The sequence below is a fragment of the Penicillium canescens genome (assembly GCF_028828765.1).
Source record: "Penicillium canescens strain IBT 15451 chromosome Unknown utg000005l_segment0_segment0, whole genome shotgun sequence".
Lineage (NCBI taxonomy): Eukaryota > Fungi > Ascomycota > Eurotiomycetes > Eurotiales > Aspergillaceae > Penicillium > Penicillium canescens.
In genome coordinates, this window is record NW_026703967.1 from 1,140,762 (window position 1) to 1,159,474 (window position 18,713).

Here is an 18,713-nt window from a genome sequence, read left to right on the forward strand (position 1 = left end):
GTGACTCGTGAACGAGTTGGTGGAAGCAGCGCAGCGGTTGACTTTGACCCTTTCAAGTTTGGAGGCACGGTGGATATTAATTTGAAAAGAGCATCTTATATTGTGCGTGCAGTAGTGCGAGATATGAGTTGACGCAGTAGTTTTCGAAATCAGTTATATCCCACACTCTTACGACTCGATTCCCCGAAAGTAGATCTGAAATGCACTAACAGTTCACCGCTCCGTAATTTAGGCAGAACTTTTCTGGTAATGGCCGTACTTGATGAGCTATCAGTATGATACTGTAATGCTCAATGGAGTCACGTAGAATCTCTTGGTACCAAGCAAGGGTTGTACGTAGAGTAAACCCAATATGGATTAGTGTGATTCGGGTACGGACCGAGAAACAAATCGTGTCTCTATAGGGGAATGTGTTTTCGACTCTCACTGTAAACAAATTCCGGGACGATGACCTGTGCGAGGCTCTGAAGTTCGTTCAGGGAGGGGCACAGAGCACAGGAAAAAAAATATATTTGTGGTAACCTGCATATCGCTTCGACGAGTAGTCGGGGTAAATGATATCCATCCACTATATACAAAAGCCCAGCACAAACCCGGGCACGTAAAGAAAAGCGATGGCACTCATCCCATGGATCGCGCATTCGTATAGTACATATTTCCCCTCCCGTTTTAATGCCCAGCCATCGCCGCCTCTTGCTTACCGAGTAGAACTAACCACACCCTGAGCCTCGCAGAAGCTAGCCTAATGGAATACACAGGTGTATGCTTTCGAATCATATTCCATCTGCTCGACTCATAGCAGTTTGTTCGAACCCAGGCCTTGTTTAAACAAAAATATCATTTTGCGCACCTTTGGAGAGTGATTTTTTGTTAGCAAATTAGTTCTCATTGTAAGTTTATAGTAGATGAAGACGTACCATTTTTGAAACCCCACGCCGTGTTATACATAGGTGTCTTGCCATTGGGGACTTGAACGTTGTTCCCGGTTTGCTCTATGATTTCAAGTTACTTCTGGGTATACCGTCCAGGAGAAGGACTGACTCACGGTTGAAGGCAATCATTTGCTTAGCACCCTTAACGCACTTGCTGGTATCATCCGCACAATAAGCAGCGACTTGAGCGGCGGCGACCTTTTTCGAGGAGGTAGACCCAGTGACATTACACTTATAACCAGCCATATACCTGGTTCTCTTGTCAGTTAACGGACTGGAACTAGATTATGGACACTTACATGTTGGGCTGTCCACAACCGTTCGGGACCTATCTGGTGTCAGTTAAGTAAAACCTGGCTGAATATCCATACACTTACCCAGAGCCAGGCACAGGTGCATCCACCAGGAGGACAAGCAGGAAGATCCTTGGGCACTTCATAGGTAGCGACCCGCTTCCATGGGGTGCTATAAACGGATATTAGGAACCCGGGCAGCTATAGTGTCAAAAGCTTCGGAAAAGAACTTACTGCTCCAAAACTGTAAACACAGCCAAGTTCTCCATCGTTACCGCAGCCAGGTCAGACTGATAGCTGATAGCAAACGCAGTTCCAGCAGCCATGGATTGGTTGTTAGTATGCATTGCTCCATCGTCCTGAATGCAGTCGGGCGGGCTTCCAGGACCGGCCCAGTCTTCGGAGTGCTCTTTCCCGTCCGGCCATTCAGAGGTATACTTCCCGTCGTATGAAAGCGTAGTCTGCGCGCGGTTGTGCGCAAGTTCCACCGTGAACTTTCCGCCAGCTGGGAGCTGCAGGATGTCGCCATCCGCTGGAGGTGCTGCGTCACAGCCGCGATCGTGTTGGAACCACCATTCTTCACGAGGGAGGTTATACAGGGGAGCAACGGCTGTGTTTGTGTTCGCGTTGTCTGTCGAAAGGTCGGGACCTCCCAGGCAGTACATGCCTTTGACCCAAGCAACTGTGTGTGCTTGAGCAACAGCACTCAATGCGAGGAATGCAACGGGGTGCAACATGATGAAGGAGACAGAAATCTTGGAGGAAAAGCGGGAGTGAAGACCGTGGTTATTGTTGGAAGAAGATGAAACTGAGAGCAAGTAAAGAACTCAAGTAGGGAAGTACTGGTATTTATGCAGAAAGCACGAGAGTACGACCATGAATGCATCATAACAACTCTGGATGAGAGCTTGCCATGTTATCCGGGTTACACCTGCCATGGTTCTTGAGTAGTTATTAATTTTTGTTTCAGGTTTTCTAGCAAGCGGCAATTGCAGTTACATCCGTACGATACAGATGAAAAAGCTCCACGAATATGAAACCGACTAACTAGTATAGGAGATTGGTCTCTCAGGTTCGAAGAGAAATTACTATACCTGGAAGCAATCTTTCAAATTGGGTTTGGCCAGCTGCGGAATTTCGGCATCTGGGCAAGACTCTCAAAATATTGATTAAAGGGACCGATCGCAGGGTTCAAGGCCTGCCTCAAGAGTACTACCGAGCGGGGTGGGGTGCTCGCCTCCCCTGAATCTCACGGCCCCTTCGTTTCATGATACTCGGTTTATACTCTTACCATAGCGGTTTCTAGTGACTTAAACACATTATTCAATGTCCCACAATCGTGTCGTAAAGTTCTAAGATTGTAGAGGTATAATTGATTTACTTTAAGAATAGCATATGGTGAACAGATGGGAACCTAAGGTAGACCAAGACTGTAACATTTTGCTGAATTAATAAAAAGGCCTTGGGCACTGATTGAAAGCATCTTTGTCTGCTGTCTATAGATGCCTATTCATCAGGCAGTTGGTGATATTGACTGCTTCTAGTCAGTCCAATTAGAGAGGCTGCTGGACTGCTCTAGCCCAAGAAAGGAATAGTGTGTAGGCTCCCATGTAGGCTCCCATGTAGGCTCCCACGCAAAACCAGACTTCAACCTACAACTCAGAAATTGGTATATAAACAAATATATGTCTACATTAGCTGAAGCTTGAAACAGTGAAAAGGATGGGTAGGTTGAACCTTGACCTAATTACTCAAACGCGATAGCGTAACTGACGGTGTCCAGGCTATTCCGAGGTACAGAATTTCTTACTTCATCTGAAGATAATACGGCATTTCTAATAGTCTGCTAGGCTTACTGTCATCTCTGCGGTGTGAGCTTCAACATAATCTTCGGCTCAATCTCAGGAGAGCTGGACCCCGATGATCGAGACCAAACAACCTTACAAAGGGACAACCCAGCCGTCGACACGACAGACGTGGCCTGCTCTATGGACTATGAAGAAACTGATCACGATGTCGAATACAGGCCCCAAGAAAGTGAGGATAGTGAGGCATATGAATATGGCTCCGACATTTCAACCGACGCCAGCAGTGACGAAGAGACGCCCGAAAACGAAGAGAGCCTTGATATAACGGACACTGAGATTCAGCAGTATAACGACTGGGCAGTGAGAACTTTCAACCCAAATTGCAGAGAGCCCGAGGAACATGTTGGATATTTTGATGCTGGGGAATCCGCATATTCGACCAATATAATCTCTCCCGAAGAGGCAAGAGGCTGCCGCACAGCCCAGTTCTTGCTCCATAAAAGCAGTGTGTGGCAGCCCGACGAGCTACATGAGCCCTGGGAAATTAACGGAGACTGGGCACTCTCCGGGATATGTGATGGAATGCCATCGCGCGATTGGGAGATTCCAACGGTGTGGCCTGCGCGAGGTGGAATAGAGGAGCTAGAAGCGGACAATGACAATTACTATGTGGGTCGTCTTTCTTGGTAGTCTCGAATCATGTTGAAGATCTTGATTATGGAACGAGGCTGATATGTGGCAGCCACACTTGGCTCCCAACGATATAGCAATGCCGTTGCATCCATGGTGCTTCGATATTTTCTGCCGGCAATCTAAAGTCCAGTTCAGACGAGTTGAGGCGTCAGGACTCATGAACTGGCGCAATTCCGAACTTGATCAAGAGGCCTTTTACCGGTTTCCTCGGGCGAAAGAGGTCAAGAGGGCACAGAACCAATTCTGGCGCCATGAACCTGGCAGTGAGTATCTGGCTGCCAGTCCTCTTTATGTGCCCGGACTCTCAGAACTTCTTTTGTCCGCGGTAAATGGCGAGATAAGTTGTGAGCGATCTGGCCGATTTAAAAAGGTTGCATTGTCGCAATCTACCAAAGCTCGGCATAGATCATCCCAGCATCAGCGGGCCGATATCTTCTCATCAATGCCCGTGGAAATTCGCCTCATGATAATCGGATTCCTAGGATCAATTGATATCTCCAGCTTAAGGGCTGCTTCTAGGACATTCACACATCTTCCCAACAGTGTGTGGTACCGACTAATACGTGAAGAGATGCCTTGGCTGTGGGAAGCATGGGATGAATCCGAATGCAAACATATTCCTCAGATCTGGACAACAGTGTCTACAGCCCAGGTCAAATCTATTTTGAAATCACGGAAGCGCGTGTCTGAAGTCTTGAGTGTGGACTACATGGGACACAAGGATGCCGAGAAGGCTGCTGAACACTGGTTCCCTATGCCGTGCGAAATACCAGACCAGGTAAATTTGCCCAGACTAAGAACGGACTGGCACTTCGTCTTCACGCAGATCAAGCATAATTTAAACAGGCTAAAGGGCTTGCGGAATCGACAGCGGATCTGGGCAGATGTGGAGGAGATTATTCGACGTATTGAAAATCTTGAAATGGCTTCTGATGCGCCATAGATGAAATTATCTAGCAAGATAGTTGTTATTAGAATTCCGCTCTAGTCAAATTTCGGGGTGTCATAAGTATGTTCGGGATCTGAGAATTAATATCAGCTTTGCTCACGAATTATATAAGGAACACAGATACTCACCTTTGTGGTTGTCGATGATGTACTTGCGCGAGCTGACAATGTCTAGCTCAAGCTGAGCATTCAGCTCCGGCTGGCGAACCCGCACCTTCTCGCTATGCTTGGCTGCGCCACGAAGTGCATGTTGAGCAACGTGGAAACGCGAGACACGATTGACGAGCATCATATCAAACGGCGTAGTAGTACTACCCTCCTCGATATAACCAGCCACAGAAATGCGGTCAAGACCGGGACGTCCAAAGAGCAAGCCCTGCACTTCGGTTGGATAGCCGTGATAGTTAAAGTGGACTGGTTTATCCGAAGTGAAGAGCGTGTTAAACGCCTCGGTAGACAGGGCGTGCGGATGCAATCCCTCATTTTCAAGGATCATCAGGTCCGTCACGTTGACAACGCAAACTCGCAGCTCTGGCGCGATCTTACGCAGAAGCGCCGCCGCCGCGATCACCTCAAACATCAACTCGACACCGATACCGGCCAGTACCACGTCCGGGTTGGTTCCATTGTCCGTGCTGCAGAACTTCCAGATCGATGCTCCTGCGCGGCAGTGGATCTCGGCTTCTTCGGGACTGAGATACACAGGAGTCGGCTGCTTTGAGCCTACCATGAGGTTGATGTAGTTCTTGGACTTGAGGCAGTGGTGCACTGTCGTCGCAAAGGTGTTTGCGTCTGGTGGCAGGTACACGCGAGCAGCGGTGGGCTTCAGCTTTAGTACTGAGCCAATGAATGATGGGTTCTGGTGGGAGAAGCCGTTGTGTTCCTGGCGTGTCCAGGTGCTAGTTTCGATGTAGTTGATGCTGCTCACGCCGGAGTGCCATTTTGTTTCGAGTGCCTATATAAAAGCATATGTTTAGGTTGGGTTTGTCAGAGGAAAAAGGGGAAAGGGCTCACCATTTTGATGAACTTGGCATATTGCACCATCATCGTGTGAATGATACCGAGGAAGCTCTCATATGATGGGAAGATACCAATCCGACCGGTCAAGGTATAGCCCTGCAGGAAGCCTTGACACATGTGTTCACTGAGAACTTCGATTACACGACCACCTCGCGCGTTGGCAAACTCATCCCATTGGAAGTTGCGGTTCGTGCTATCGAGGGCAGCAGAAAGTTTGTTACTCTCCAGCTCGTCTGGCGAGAACAGCCGTAGTGTGTGGGGGTTTTGCGTGAAGGCTTGATTAATGAGGCAACCAATTACTTTCATTGCGCTCTCCTTGGACCCTTTCTCCGCGCAGAACTTCTTCCAGTCGGGCAGATCTGGAGGAACATAAGAGTTGTAAGATTCAATGCGCTGGCCAAGTTTCTTTGCATCTGCAGTCGGGATCACGGATTTGATCTCGTCTATGACATCCCCGTCTGCCGTGAACAGTTCCTGTGGCTTGTAGCTAGATAGCCATTTCTGAAGCAGACCCAGTTCTTCACTGTCGGACTTCGCTTTTGGCAGAGGAACCTGATGGGAATGGAACGAGCCCTCAATGAAGTGACCACGGAGCTGTTTCGGACCAGACCAACCCTATAAAATAGAACTATTAGCTTGCGAGCTGCAAATGGAACATGAAACCCATACCTTTGGAGTTCGCAGAATCAACATGGGCCATCTTGGCTTGAGAATCGGCTTCCCAGAGCGAGCAGCCTTCTGAATCTTATGGATCTCCTTTATAGCCCAAACCATGGAGCAATAGAGATCCGTATCTATATCATTGATATCCTCCACAAAACGAACCTGATACCCATACCCACTGAAAAGGGCAACAAGCTCCTTATTATCCATGCAGCCAAAGATGGTCCGTTCACTGATCTTGAATCCATTCACATGCAGAATTGGCAGAACTGCACCCGATTCATTGGGATCAAGGTATTTGATTGCATGCCAGGACCTGTTAATTGTTAGCCAAGAACCGATAAAGAGAGTGATCGACGAACGTCGCAGTGGGGCCAGTTTCGGCCTCTCCGTCGCCCACAATACAAGGGACAATCAGATCTGGGTTATCCATAGCAGCACCGAATGCTACTGCTAAGGCATAGCCCAGCTCTCCACCTTCGTGGATGGCGCCGGGGGTTTCGGCGTTGATGTGGCTGCAATAGTATTAGCTGAGGAAGCTAATAGGAAGTTACAGGACTGACCTTGGTAAGCCGGCTGGGGTGCTAAATGTTGAAATGAGATTGTGTAGGCCCTTGCTGTCTCGTGAATATTGTGGGTAGAATTTCTCCAATGAGCCTTCAAGCCAAAGCGCGGCTAGCACTGCCGGCGCACCATGTCCAGGGCCGACGACATAGAGCATGTCTAAGTCCATGGTCCGGATAAGATAATTCAAATGGGAATAGACCAAGATCAGTCCTGGGCATGTTCCCCAATGGCCTGTAGAGTATTCTGTCAACTAATGATGGTCATGGACTATAGTTCAACGCAGCTTACCCAATAAGCGAGGCTTGACATGGTCAAATGTGAGATCTTGCTTCAGGAGTGTGTTCCCTTGCAAGAAAATCATCGCTAGACCCGAATTAGTCACTGATGTCCAAGTAAATATCGTCACAGCTCACCTGCCGCGATGTATGAGGCCGCTCGGCGAAATTTGAGCAACGCATCGCAGGACTTCTGATCTAGGATTTCACGGTCTAAATTGACACTAAGTTTCTCGAGATAGTCCGGCAGATGCGACGGTTGTGGCTGCGGATTTGGTTCGTTTATGACTTCTCCGGGCATGATGAGTGTATGGAAGATCGACAAGAGCACGGCAAGTGTGATCCACACCAAAATTGGAGATCGAAGAGTCCAATGTAAATAGTGAGATATATGAAGAAGATAGAAAGAGGAATGGAATAGATTAATAGATGGCACCACCAAACAATCATGTTGTGTCAGACCAACAGGATATTTAATCCGCCTTCGTTCCCGGCGACGTCACACCTGACATCACCGTGACACACCAGTTAGCCCTCACAGTTTAATCTAAGTCAATTTGTACTGAGATAATTGGAACACATCCTGCTTCAATTACGCTCAACACATTCAAAATGACAAGGTCCATACTCTCCGTCAACGCGGGGTCATCCTCCGTCAAAATCACCTTCTATACCTTGGAGAACCCGCCAAGAGCTATCGCAGATGCGGAGATCTCTGGGATCACCGCACCCCCTCCATCGTTCAAATACCAGAAGGGAGCTTCCAAGCACAAGGAAGAGCTCAAGGAGAAACTGAACACACCCCAGGATGCGTTCAGTTACCTCTTGAAGCGCTGTTTCAGCGATCGCGAGCTCTCCGAAATCGCCAGCGTCGACGATCTAGCTTATATCTGCCACCGCGTCGTCCACGGAGGGGAATATCATGAAGCAGTCGAGATCAATGACGAGACACTACACCACCTTGAAGCATTGGAAGACCTCGCGCCACTGTAAGCTTGTCACCTTTCGACTATATTGTCTGCTCCCCAATATATATTCACAATGTACTAATTCATTCCACCAACAGCCACAACTTCTCCGCTTTGGAAATTATCCGTCTCTGCAGGACCGAACTACCGAAAGTCAAGAGCGTTACCTTCTTCGATTCAGCATTCCATCAGACTATCCCCGAATCCGTGTACACGTACCCTATCGATCAGGAAATCGCCAAGGCAAATGGACTGCGCAAGTATGGATTCCACGGAATTAGCTACGGGTTTATCCTACGCTCGGTTGCGCAGCACCTAGGTAAGCCGGTAGAGAAGACGAGCATCATTGCCATGCATGTTGGCAGTGGAGCTTCGGTTTGTGCGATCAAGGATGGAAAGTCGATTGATACCTCGCGAGTACCCTGCTGTATATCTATATCAAGTTGAACTTACGCTTACACCATGGTTAGTATGGGACTCACACCTCTGGCGGGATTGCCAGGCGCAACGCGCAGTGGAGATATTGACCCCTCGTAAGTTGATCCAACACTTCCCGTCCACGTTGCAGCGATACTGACAGAATATGCCTCGTGTCTAGATTGGTATTCCACTACACCAACGAAGCAGGCAAGCTAAGTCCAGCAAGCACCAAGGAGATGCACATCAGTACAGTGCGTAGTAACCAAACCAGCCAAGACCATCAAGAACATCGAATCTAACCAACCCCCAAACGCAGGCTGAAGAAATCCTGAACAAGAAATCCGGCTGGAAAGCACTAACCGGAACAACCAATTTCAGCGAGATCGCAGTCGCCAACCCACCTACCAAAGCGCACAAGCTCGCATTCGACATCATCGTCGACCGCATCTTAGGCTACATTGGAAACTATTACGTGAAGCTAAACGGGCAAGTGGACGCGGTCGTCTTCGCCGGCGGTATTGGCGAGAAAAGCGCCCTGCTACGGCAAACACTAGCAGATAAGCTCCAATGTCTGGGCGTGACAGTCGACGCAGCAGCTAATGATAAGGGGCCTGGGGACGACGAGACGGTGAAGGACATATCTGCCGGTGGAGGCAAGGGGCCCCGGGTTTTGGTTTGTCAAACTAATGAGCAGGTAAGTGTCTCACAATCCAGACGTTCGATGATACAATCGGTGTGGCGAGAAGTGCAACCCTTCTGGCGTGTTTACGCTGGAGTCTTGATTTGGGGTTGGATTTTGGCTAACATGGGGTTGTCTTGCAGTTCGAGATGGCGTATCGCTGCGTCTGTACACGGAGCTGAGTTCATCATATGCGAGGTGTCGAGTTTTGCGCGCGGCATGTATTCCAAATGACACGAATAGATGAGAGTGGCTGGGAAGCTGGACGCTGGACATACCTCTAGATTACGATTGATAATATTGATGGCCCTGTCCGTACATTTACATGGACTCCGTGCATACCCGAATCAACTTAATCATTCCAAATAATCGTACCTCTCAAGATGTGACATAGTTTGCGTCCTTTTGACATCGGGGAAGGGGAGGTGTACATGTATTTGTGTGGCTGGGGTGACAGGTAGTCTCCGACGCGTCGAGTCTCAGAAACCCAACCCCAGTCCCGGGTGGATCAGACCCGGAAATTGGGATATTGGGATCGGGAAGAAGCAATACAAGAGTACTAGTGATCCAGATACACGGTCATATTTGCGCCTCAATGCAGTGCATGATCATTCCACAGTGTATGTACCGTACAGTACATGTTAGGGGAAGAAAGCCAAAGCACAAAGTCCCTGCATACCAAAGGACCAAGACGGGGGTGGATGCAGTGTAGCCTATACACCGCTATCATTGGCCTAGACAGCTCAAGTAAAATAGCCTGTAATGTTAGGAATGATGTGACATATCTACTGGACCAGGTTGTCGGAGCGGGTAGTTCCCCGGTTCTCTGCAAGATCGATCGAGTTCAACCATGGTTCTGATCTGCAGGCTAGCGGATTTGGGAGATGTGTATTACTCTGATCCATGGTCTACTGTATCTAAGTGTACTGTGTGTTCGTTCCAAGGTTGCAAAATGTAGGCATGTACCTAAGGGTGCATGGCAGCGATCGCCAGATCGGGCGTTTCCTTTCTTTTTTCGCATGTCATACAGTGTGCATGGTACATGTACAGCGTACATATCCTCTCACGTATGAGGCTGAGGTGTGACGCAGAGAGTACTTTTGATCATTCCCAGGGGGTCCCCATGCAGTAAACGGATACATCCACCAGCCACTTGCAAGTGGCCGCGGAAGGGGATGAGAAGCCGACCTAGCGAGTGGGTCGTGCAAGATTGATTGTATCAACATTGTACTGTGTGTGGCTCGATCAGTCATACTCCCTGCGTCATGTCGTGATGGGTAACAAAATAAAACTAAGTTCCCGAAGTCAGGGGGAGGAAATAGGGGGACGATCGAACCCGACGCGGTGGTCAGCGGAGCGATCATCATGTAGGATTTCCGCGGTTATTGGGATGTGGGCTGTGGCCTGTCATTCTGAAGCCAGAATCTCTCCACTTCTTTGTTGGGGTTCGAAAATCCTTCTAAATCAGGGAGCTAAGAATTGAGATACACACTGGTTCGGGACGGGGAACGCAGCTCCCATGTCAATCCCGAGTTTGTTGGCTTCATTTTTAACTCCCTTAACGGGGTAAGGCGGATTACTGCTGTGGACACCACCCACTATTGGCAGACCACTGCTACCATCAAACTATGGAGTGCATAGTCTTCTAGAACTTCCGTCCATGGAGCCTAACTCTAGAGAGAATTGGGAAATTGTACTTAGATCGCCCGGCTTCGCATCCGCGGAAGCCCTAGTGCGCCATTCTCCTATGTCTAGTGATCTCCCAAAGAAAAATGAATCAATCTGAAGCCACATAGCCCCCCAAACAATGAGAAGGGGAAAAAGCAAACAGAAACCAACACAGACACATAACAGACCCAATTTTAGGAGCAATGACACATCCACAATCCTGTCAAATAAACAAAGAGCCGGCTGGCGCGAAGATGCATCCGGGCCAGGGGATCCCCTGCCTCAATCCCAACGCAAAACACGATAGCTAACACGATCTGGATCCGCGACTGTTCATTCGACTCCCTTGAGATTTGAACGCCACTGCGTAGACATGCTGCACGTATAGGGCCGCGACAGTGCGGATACCAAAGAAAAAAAGGAAAAAACCAAATTGGAAGGTGAGCTACATTACGGCTAAGATGTTCCGGAACAGATGGAAGCCGGTTCATGCAACGGGTAACCTTGTTTTGTACACTAATGCATCGACCCGAAGTCTGGAGACTTTTCTTTACCGTGCCTGTTGAGGTTACTCTGTACTAAGGACTAGAGGGTTTCGGGGCAATCACGAACCACAGCCCTGGGTCTCGGGTCTAGATACCGTTGAGTCTAGTTCCTGTTTCTAACGTGTTCACTTCTTGAAATTCAGGCTATCACGGTCCAGCCTCCCCAATAGAGTGCTCCATACCTCCATACATCCATACAGCATCCTAAATGGTGAAAAGGGGGAAGAAACCTAACTGTGACCATTAAGGTTGACTAACTGATGGAGTCTCGCAGCAGTTTTCTCCCGTTTCTAGCGTCATTCTAGTTGTAATCGAAATGGAGTCTTGCCGAGACCCATAGGGGGTTCCACTATGGAAGAATAGGAAGCTCGTTTCCCTTGACAATTGGACACTTGGTCATTTTTGGTATCGGGGAACACCTAAGTCCGTAAATACCGTTCCTATGACCTATTTTTTATGGGTCATGGCCCACAGGGGATGATCGCCAATTCTATCCGGGAATGCGAAGTGTTCCCCTATTCCCAAGGCCTGTCTCTGGACTAAAGAAAAGCCAGGTCTTGAGTAGAGTGTTTGCGCCGGGGAAGTGGAAGAAGACGTTAGATTCCGCGAAGATTAGCCGCCCAAACGCCCGTCTTGTGTATGGGTTCGGAACTTCCGTTGGTCGCGTTGAGAATGGGTCTTGATCTCTGGTCAACGGTCCTAGGCTGCAATCGACGATCTCCGGATCCAATTACCACGAGGGAGAAACTCAGATTGACCGATTCCATTATATCCATTGGAGGGTAATCCTCCTTTTGGCGAGGTGGACCATAAGCTGAAACCAGCCTACGAGTCTAGGACCGGGACAGGGGAGCGACCCGTCACGGATAGGTACACTTTACCTGTAATTGTGGCTGGATTATGTGTCGGCCCCATTGTGGCGAATTCAAGCTGTATAGCTGTACCCTTAATTAGGGGATATGGGGGTGGGTCAGGAACAAGTCCAGAATGTTTCCCTGTCAAGGTATTACGACCCAAGGGCCCGGGAACTAGAAGGCCAAAAGAATGTTCACGTTCACGTAACGGAGACGGGATTTCATACACTTAGCGCCTCCCCACCCCCTATGATGGAGACTCCTGTTTTTTTTTTTTTTCTTTCCCTTTCTTCGAGATAAGAAAAGTGATGAAGTGACGAGACAAGTGACGAGACAAGTGGCGAGATTCAAAAGCAGGCGCCTAAAGGACCGGCTTCGTTCTGATCTGTAACAGGGGGTTGGGAAAAACAAGATGCAAGTCCGAGATGAAGGTTGCGACTGGTCTTACCTCAATAAATGGTGAATTGCACGGGGAACCGCGTTAGAGGCCGGATGTCTGGCCTTGATTGAATAAAATACTTGGTGTTGGCTAGGGGACCTCCAGGGCTTGACCTAGGCATCATATGTCAGCCCCTGTCTATATACCCACGCGAGAATTATATACGTAAAGAAGATCCATTTTCTCGTTCCTGCGGCTGATCTCCACTTATGCACAAAGGCCCGGAGATTTGGTGGAGTGATACATAAGAGAAGAGCTAGATGCATCCAAGATTAAATTGTGATGAATCAAAGGATCAGGATCTATGTGTATGTATACATGTAAGAAAGGGGGAACGCGTTCCTGTTCCCCGGGGCCAGGAGACGGGAGAGCCGCTGTGCTAAACAAAGAAATATTGATATGATTATCATTTCATTTATTTTGTCTTTTTTTTTTAATTAGCATTTTAGGCCATTTTTTAGTTTCTTTTTTCCTCGATTTAACGATTTACGATTTACGATTTACCCATTTCTATTTTCCTGTTTTAATGGTTTTATTGAATTGGAAAATATAATTACAATAAATTCTGAAGATCAACTCCCCTAGAGGAAAAAAAAACCCTCTATATCAACATCATTTCCCCCTGCGATTTTAATACTTTCGACATACCTAACCATCTCTCCCTACTCCCCTTCCTTCTCCCTTCTCCCTTGCGATACGTCGATTGCTTTTTTGTACCGGATCGACCGGAGCCACTTCCGGAGCACTTCTCCTTGCTCCCTTGCCGTTCATATCCCTTCTCGCCGTTTTCTTGGTTCAGATCGAGATTTCTATGGATTAGCTGCAGCTATCCTCGTATCATTTGATTGGATTTGATCTTTTTTCCACATAAAAAGCAACCTGTCCGACATCTCGAGAACAATTTTCCCTGATTTGTCGAGTTTCGTCACATTCCTGCCCTACGATTCTGCTTGCTCCCGCATTTGTCCCAAGTGGTTATCCTTAAAAGGGTCACCTTTTCCGATCTCGACTGCACCTGCATCTGCACCCACCAGTTTTTGTCTAGACCTTTTTCACTTTGGGGGGTGGATCAGGCCTTTGATTGCTTGGAGATTTATCCATATAAGAACCGTGTTTCGTCGTTGTTTATCGGTGAGTCTCAACCATCGCATTCTTCGCCCTGCAATCGTAACACTCGTTTTCCCGCGGTTTTCTCGCCTTTCTCTAATCATGCTCGCCTCTGCAGACCTCAACATGATTCTCCGAGATCTTTCGGCCTTCAACATGGGACGCGGCGCATACGATACAACTGGGGTGAAGAAGCCTGGTGTACCTCCACCACAACCGAAATAAATCGTTTCGGGATCCCTCGTCATACCCAACATTGCTTTCTACACCACTCGGTCATGTTTTGGATTGTCTGGCCCCCAACAGTGGCTGGAGTTTTGACGCATATGCGTTTGGAGTTTTACTTGATTTTGGTAAGACCAGCTCACCTCACTTTTTGGGCACCAAAACTAACACGGTCTAGATATCTGTAACACTATTTTCGTCTCAGCCATACTTCTTTCTGCCTCGCTATAGGCTTCACGCGACATTATACCCTTTTTAATTCGGCTCGACCTCTGCATTTTCTTTTCGGATACCAAGCGTGGACACTTGTTTTTTGACAGCTTTTATTTTCGCCTGCGCCTACGCGCCTTATTACTTATTTCGGGCCCTCAACCTTTCATCCGCCTCACCTCACCTTCTACCTACCTCTGTTACGACTCGATACCACGGTCCAACCTCTCAAAAGTGCCTTTGAATTTTTTTGTTTTATTTCCTTTGTTGGTTCTGTCTTCTACCCGGCGTTTTGGCATAGACGGGATGGATATTGTATGGGATGCATGGGTTGATACCAGAACCTAGAGCTTCGACCTCACGGTCAATAGCACGTTTTGATTTTTTTGTTTCACTTTTGGATGGGCTCTGCTCCCGGGATATTTTGTATGTGTATTTTTTTTGACGTTGATGCCTGTGTATTATATCTTGCGCAAAACTGTCAGCGCCAATCAATTTTCTATGATCTCCCTTAATTCAGACTGACCTAGATCTACGTTTCGTGCTCCCGAGCTTTGCAACCCACAATTCTCGCGTCGTACTCCGCTCGTACCTGACCGACCACGATTGCGCTAACATCGGGCAGATTTGCTTGCCAACTAATGCCGAGCTAGGAACGGCCAGCCCCGTTGCTGATGCGGGCCTTGCTGCATCGGTAGATATCTCCCGAGCCTGACTAGGGTCTGACCTGCTACTTGAAGAGCGCCCGATGTCGTCCTGCAGAGATGTTGGGCACTGGTCCATTCTGCGATGACAGCTTTCAAGGTGCCAGGAACATGTTTGTTTAGCTGTCTAGCACCGTGCATGAAGTCAGAGTACGTGGCTCTGACTTGACTGGTCCCAACTCTCCGTTTCCCGAGAACCTTGTCTGCCATCAATGCATGTCTGAGATATGATACTAGTTATACTGTAGATCCTTGAACATGTCTTTAAATAGACAGCAAATAAACCTCCAAATAGAGTAGAGTCGAAGTAAACAAGTTATACTTCATCGGATAGGCCTCCCGTGACGAACACGCTAAACCTAATCGGGGATACCCGTCATCATCGACCTCCGCTCTCCACGACCAACACCCTCGGGAACGTCTATAAGCAGGTTTGCATTTCTCATTTCTTATTTCTTAACCAGGATTCAAGATACACAACCAATACGAGCGCATCAGCAGCGAATCGTATCCCAACTCTTGTCTTACCTCTAGGCAGCCCCCAATCCGGACCTGTGGTCACCAGCTGAATCAACCCTGACACTTCATCCGGTCGCCTGATACCTGGTCGACCAACGGCCAAATTCTCTACGGGAAGCCTTTGGATACCTCTATCTCACTTTCGCTTCGCTGTTTCAGCCATGTCCGAGTCAGCGAGCGCAAATGCCCCGAAGCCAAGCAGCAGTGTCAAGCTTGTGCTGCTAGGAGAGGCTGCAGTGGGCAAGGTACGGCTACCTTTGTGACAGGTTATGCGTTTGCCACTAGCTAATCATGTCTTTTCATTGGAATACAGTCATCACTCGTCCTTCGCTTCGTCAACAATGATTTCCAGGAGAACAAGGAGCCGACCATTGGCGGTAAGAACTTCCCATAAACTCAGCCCCCGCAAGACACGAAGTACCTGGTTAGAAAGGAGGACTGTTCTCCGGATCAGGGCAGTGCATTACGTCTATTACCAAGCGATTTCCCCCACAACCGGCTTCTCCGGACCCCTCGAAGTCACTACATGTACGAACCAGGATGACCGAGCTAACTTCATATTTTCAGCCGCATTTTTGACGCAGAAATGCTCCCTTCCTACGCGCACGATCAAGTTCGAGATCTGGGATACCGCCGGCCAAGAGCGATTCGCGTCTCTCGCCCCTATGTACTACCGCAACGCGCAAGCCGCCCTGGTCGTCTACGATGTCACGAAACCTTCGTCGCTGACAAAGGCTAAGCACTGGGTTGCCGAGCTGCAGCGCCAAGCAAGCCCTGGAATCGTCATCGCCCTTGTCGGTAACAAGCTGGACTTGACCAACGATGGCGGCGAGGTTTCTGAGCCCGCTGTCGCTGCCGAGGCCGAATCCGAGTCGGCTGAACAGAATGGTGAGGAGGGAGCCGCTGAGGAAGATGAGCCACAGGATGCTGTGTCTGGTGATGCTCGCAAGGTGTCAACACGGGAGGCTGGTAGCTATGCTGAGGAGGAAGGACTCTTGTTCTTCGAGACTAGTGCTAAGACCGGTACTAACGTAGTGGACGTCTTCACGGCTATTGCCAACACTATCCCAGAAAGCAGTCTGAAGACTGGTCGGGGCACCGGCGCGGGCACTGGCCAGACTTCGCTAGGTCGGTCTGCGGAAGATGCTCGAGTTAACCTGGGTGATCGGAACGTTGCAAAGGCCAATGAAGGTTGTGCTTGCTGATTTGGGTCTGAAGAGATTTGCAATTATTTCCCATGGATACAGGCGTCCCTGCTTTTTCTCTTGTTGAGACTTGTGCTCTTATAGTCTACTGTTATTCCCCAAGTGATTAGATGTAAATTCGAGTGACATTCCTACAAGTAACACACCTAGATGTGTAAGAGTCGAAATAGAAAAGTTAGAGCCGAAGAGAGTGGGTCCTATCAAATTCAGAAGCCACCAATCAGAAGAGAGCCCTAAGGCGGTCGCACTAAGCCTCATTAGGAAATAGCGCGCCCTAAGCGAATGCGCCGATCCCACAGCAAATTCCCAGTCGATTCAATCTGCGAACCTCCCCTCCGTCGACATCACCACCAGCACTTCCCGCAGCACCCCGTCGCTCGCAATAATGGCTGCCATCAACAAGATCGCCTCCAACTCGCCGTCCCGGCAGAACCCTCCGAGCTGGAGACCGCGATCGCCGGCGCTCTCTTCGACCTCGAGAGCAACACACAGGACCTGAAGGCCACCCTTCGCCCCCTGCAGTTCGTCTCTGCCCGTGAGGTAAGAATTGGTGTTCGATAGTGATTCCGCCATGTGAATTGTGTGTTCTGGAATGGCGTCCCACGAATTTTGGAAGGATTTCAATAAACTCTGGGGTTAAGGTTGGATTTGTGGATTGTCTCAATTCACGTCCCTCAACGCCAAAAAAACCTATCAACATGAAGGCGAAGATACCATCAACGAAGAAATACGAAAGACAAGACAAAATTTTCGCACAAGGACGCCGTTTCAGGAGGGATACGATTTTGCATGCAAGACAGTTCAAGGACAATCTCTGACAGTTTTTCCACAACAGGTTGAGGTCGGCCACGGCAAGAAGGCCATCATTGTCTTCGTTCCCGTTCCCCTCCTCGGTAACTTCCACAAGATCCAGCAGCGGTAAGCACCAAGCCCCGGCCCATCGACACAAAAACCACACAAATACTAATCCCCCGCCCTTCAGTCTGACCCGCGAGCTGGAGAAGAAATTCTCCGACCGCCACGTCCTCTTCGTGGCCCAGCGCCGCATCCTGCCCCGCCCCAAGCGCTCCGCCACCTCGCGCACCACTCAGACCCAGAAGCGTCCCCGCTCCCGCACTCTGACCGCTGTCCACGACGCCATCCTCTCCGACCTTGTCTACCCCGTCGAGATTGTCGGCAAGCGCATCCGCACCAAGGAGGACGGCTCCAAGACCCTTAAGGTCATCCTTGACGAGAAGGAGCGTGGTGGTGTTGACCACCGCCTCGATGCCTACGGCGAGGTCTACCGTCGCCTAACTGGCCGCGCTGTTGCGTTCGAGTTCCCCCAGAGCGGTGCTGAGTTCTAAATGTAACTCAGGATTTGTGCCACTTCGTTTTAACTTTGGGATGGGGCTGGAATGTGATTTGTGAATGTGCTCGGTTTCGATGCGTGGGGAATTAATGCCCTGTGTTCTCTAGTTTTGAATTGTTGCTAGATTCATAGGCATTATGGGTTCCAAAAGAGATGACTCCATAAAAATGCATTGACGGTTTTTTCTCTTTTTTCATAACTCGCTGGTTTTGGTTGGTCCTCCCCAGGTTTTTCTGGTGTTTGTCCCTCTGTTTCCTGGTTTTCTGGGCGAGGTGATGGAGCTGAGGTCTTTCTGGGCTATGTTTCTCTTTAATGAGGATGGGATCGGATATGTGATCGATATTCCAATTCAACAATTCAACCTTCACTGTGTTTCCTAGATGTAGCAGATTTATCTCAGCCAGATCTAAATACCTGTAGAACGAGCACCTGATGGAGGATGTATCAACTTAGGTTTGGGGTTATATATCTGAGCTACATGCCATACATTTTCTCGCATGTATATATATCTACGTGGCTCATACTGTTCATACTGCCAATGCTTATTTCAGTCAAAAAGCGAATATATATATCTCAAAAAACGAAATAAACTCAGGGTATGGAAGTATAAAACGCAAACA

General features: G+C 48.8%; 6 protein-coding genes across 6 annotated transcripts; 4 read left to right on the forward strand and 2 right to left on the reverse strand.

Moving 5' to 3' along the window:
• Positions 1-824: 824 nt before the first annotated feature.
• N7446_008022 (lignocellulolytic auxiliary activity family 14 protein) lies at positions 825-1,962 on the reverse strand (the record flags this gene model as incomplete). The annotated part of the gene is made up of 6 exons (XM_058516767.1): positions 825-850; positions 918-992; positions 1,046-1,182; positions 1,232-1,260; positions 1,310-1,397; positions 1,460-1,962. The coding sequence occupies 6 exons, from the start codon at positions 1,960-1,962 to the stop codon at positions 825-827; spliced, it is 858 nt and encodes a 285-aa protein (XP_058370413.1).
• A 1,113-nt stretch (positions 1,963-3,075) lies between these two features.
• N7446_008023 (uncharacterized protein) lies at positions 3,076-4,669 on the forward strand (the record flags this gene model as incomplete). The annotated part of the gene is made up of 2 exons (XM_058516768.1): positions 3,076-3,702; positions 3,776-4,669. Coding segments are annotated over 2 exons (1,521 nt in total), but the record flags the coding sequence as incomplete, so codon positions are not given.
• A 41-nt stretch (positions 4,670-4,710) lies between these two features.
• On the reverse strand, positions 4,711-7,500 carry N7446_008024 (putative phosphoketolase; the record flags this gene model as incomplete). Its single annotated transcript, XM_058516769.1, has 8 exons — positions 4,711-4,748; positions 4,804-5,629; positions 5,689-6,309; positions 6,364-6,673; positions 6,720-6,872; positions 6,921-7,155; positions 7,213-7,287; positions 7,338-7,500. 8 exons carry the CDS (start codon positions 7,498-7,500, stop codon positions 4,711-4,713), a joined length of 2,421 nt encoding a protein of 806 aa, XP_058370415.1.
• A 311-nt stretch (positions 7,501-7,811) lies between these two features.
• On the forward strand, positions 7,812-9,448 carry N7446_008025 (uncharacterized protein; the record flags this gene model as incomplete). Its single annotated transcript, XM_058516770.1, has 6 exons — positions 7,812-8,188; positions 8,266-8,580; positions 8,638-8,700; positions 8,766-8,838; positions 8,904-9,281; positions 9,410-9,448. The coding sequence occupies 6 exons, from the start codon at positions 7,812-7,814 to the stop codon at positions 9,446-9,448; spliced, it is 1,245 nt and encodes a 414-aa protein (XP_058370416.1).
• A 6,250-nt stretch (positions 9,449-15,698) lies between these two features.
• Positions 15,699-16,742, forward strand: N7446_008026 (Rab family GTPase; the record flags this gene model as incomplete). The annotated part of the gene is made up of 3 exons (XM_058516771.1): positions 15,699-15,782; positions 15,851-15,914; positions 16,105-16,742. 3 exons carry the CDS (start codon positions 15,699-15,701, stop codon positions 16,740-16,742), a joined length of 786 nt encoding a protein of 261 aa, XP_058370417.1.
• Positions 16,743-17,024: 282 nt separating this feature from the next.
• On the forward strand, positions 17,025-18,088 carry N7446_008027 (40S ribosomal eS7 domain-containing protein; the record flags this gene model as incomplete). Its single annotated transcript, XM_058516772.1, has 3 exons — positions 17,025-17,282; positions 17,578-17,660; positions 17,725-18,088. 3 exons carry the CDS (start codon positions 17,025-17,027, stop codon positions 18,086-18,088), a joined length of 705 nt encoding a protein of 234 aa, XP_058370418.1.
• Positions 18,089-18,713: the final 625 nt, after the last annotated feature.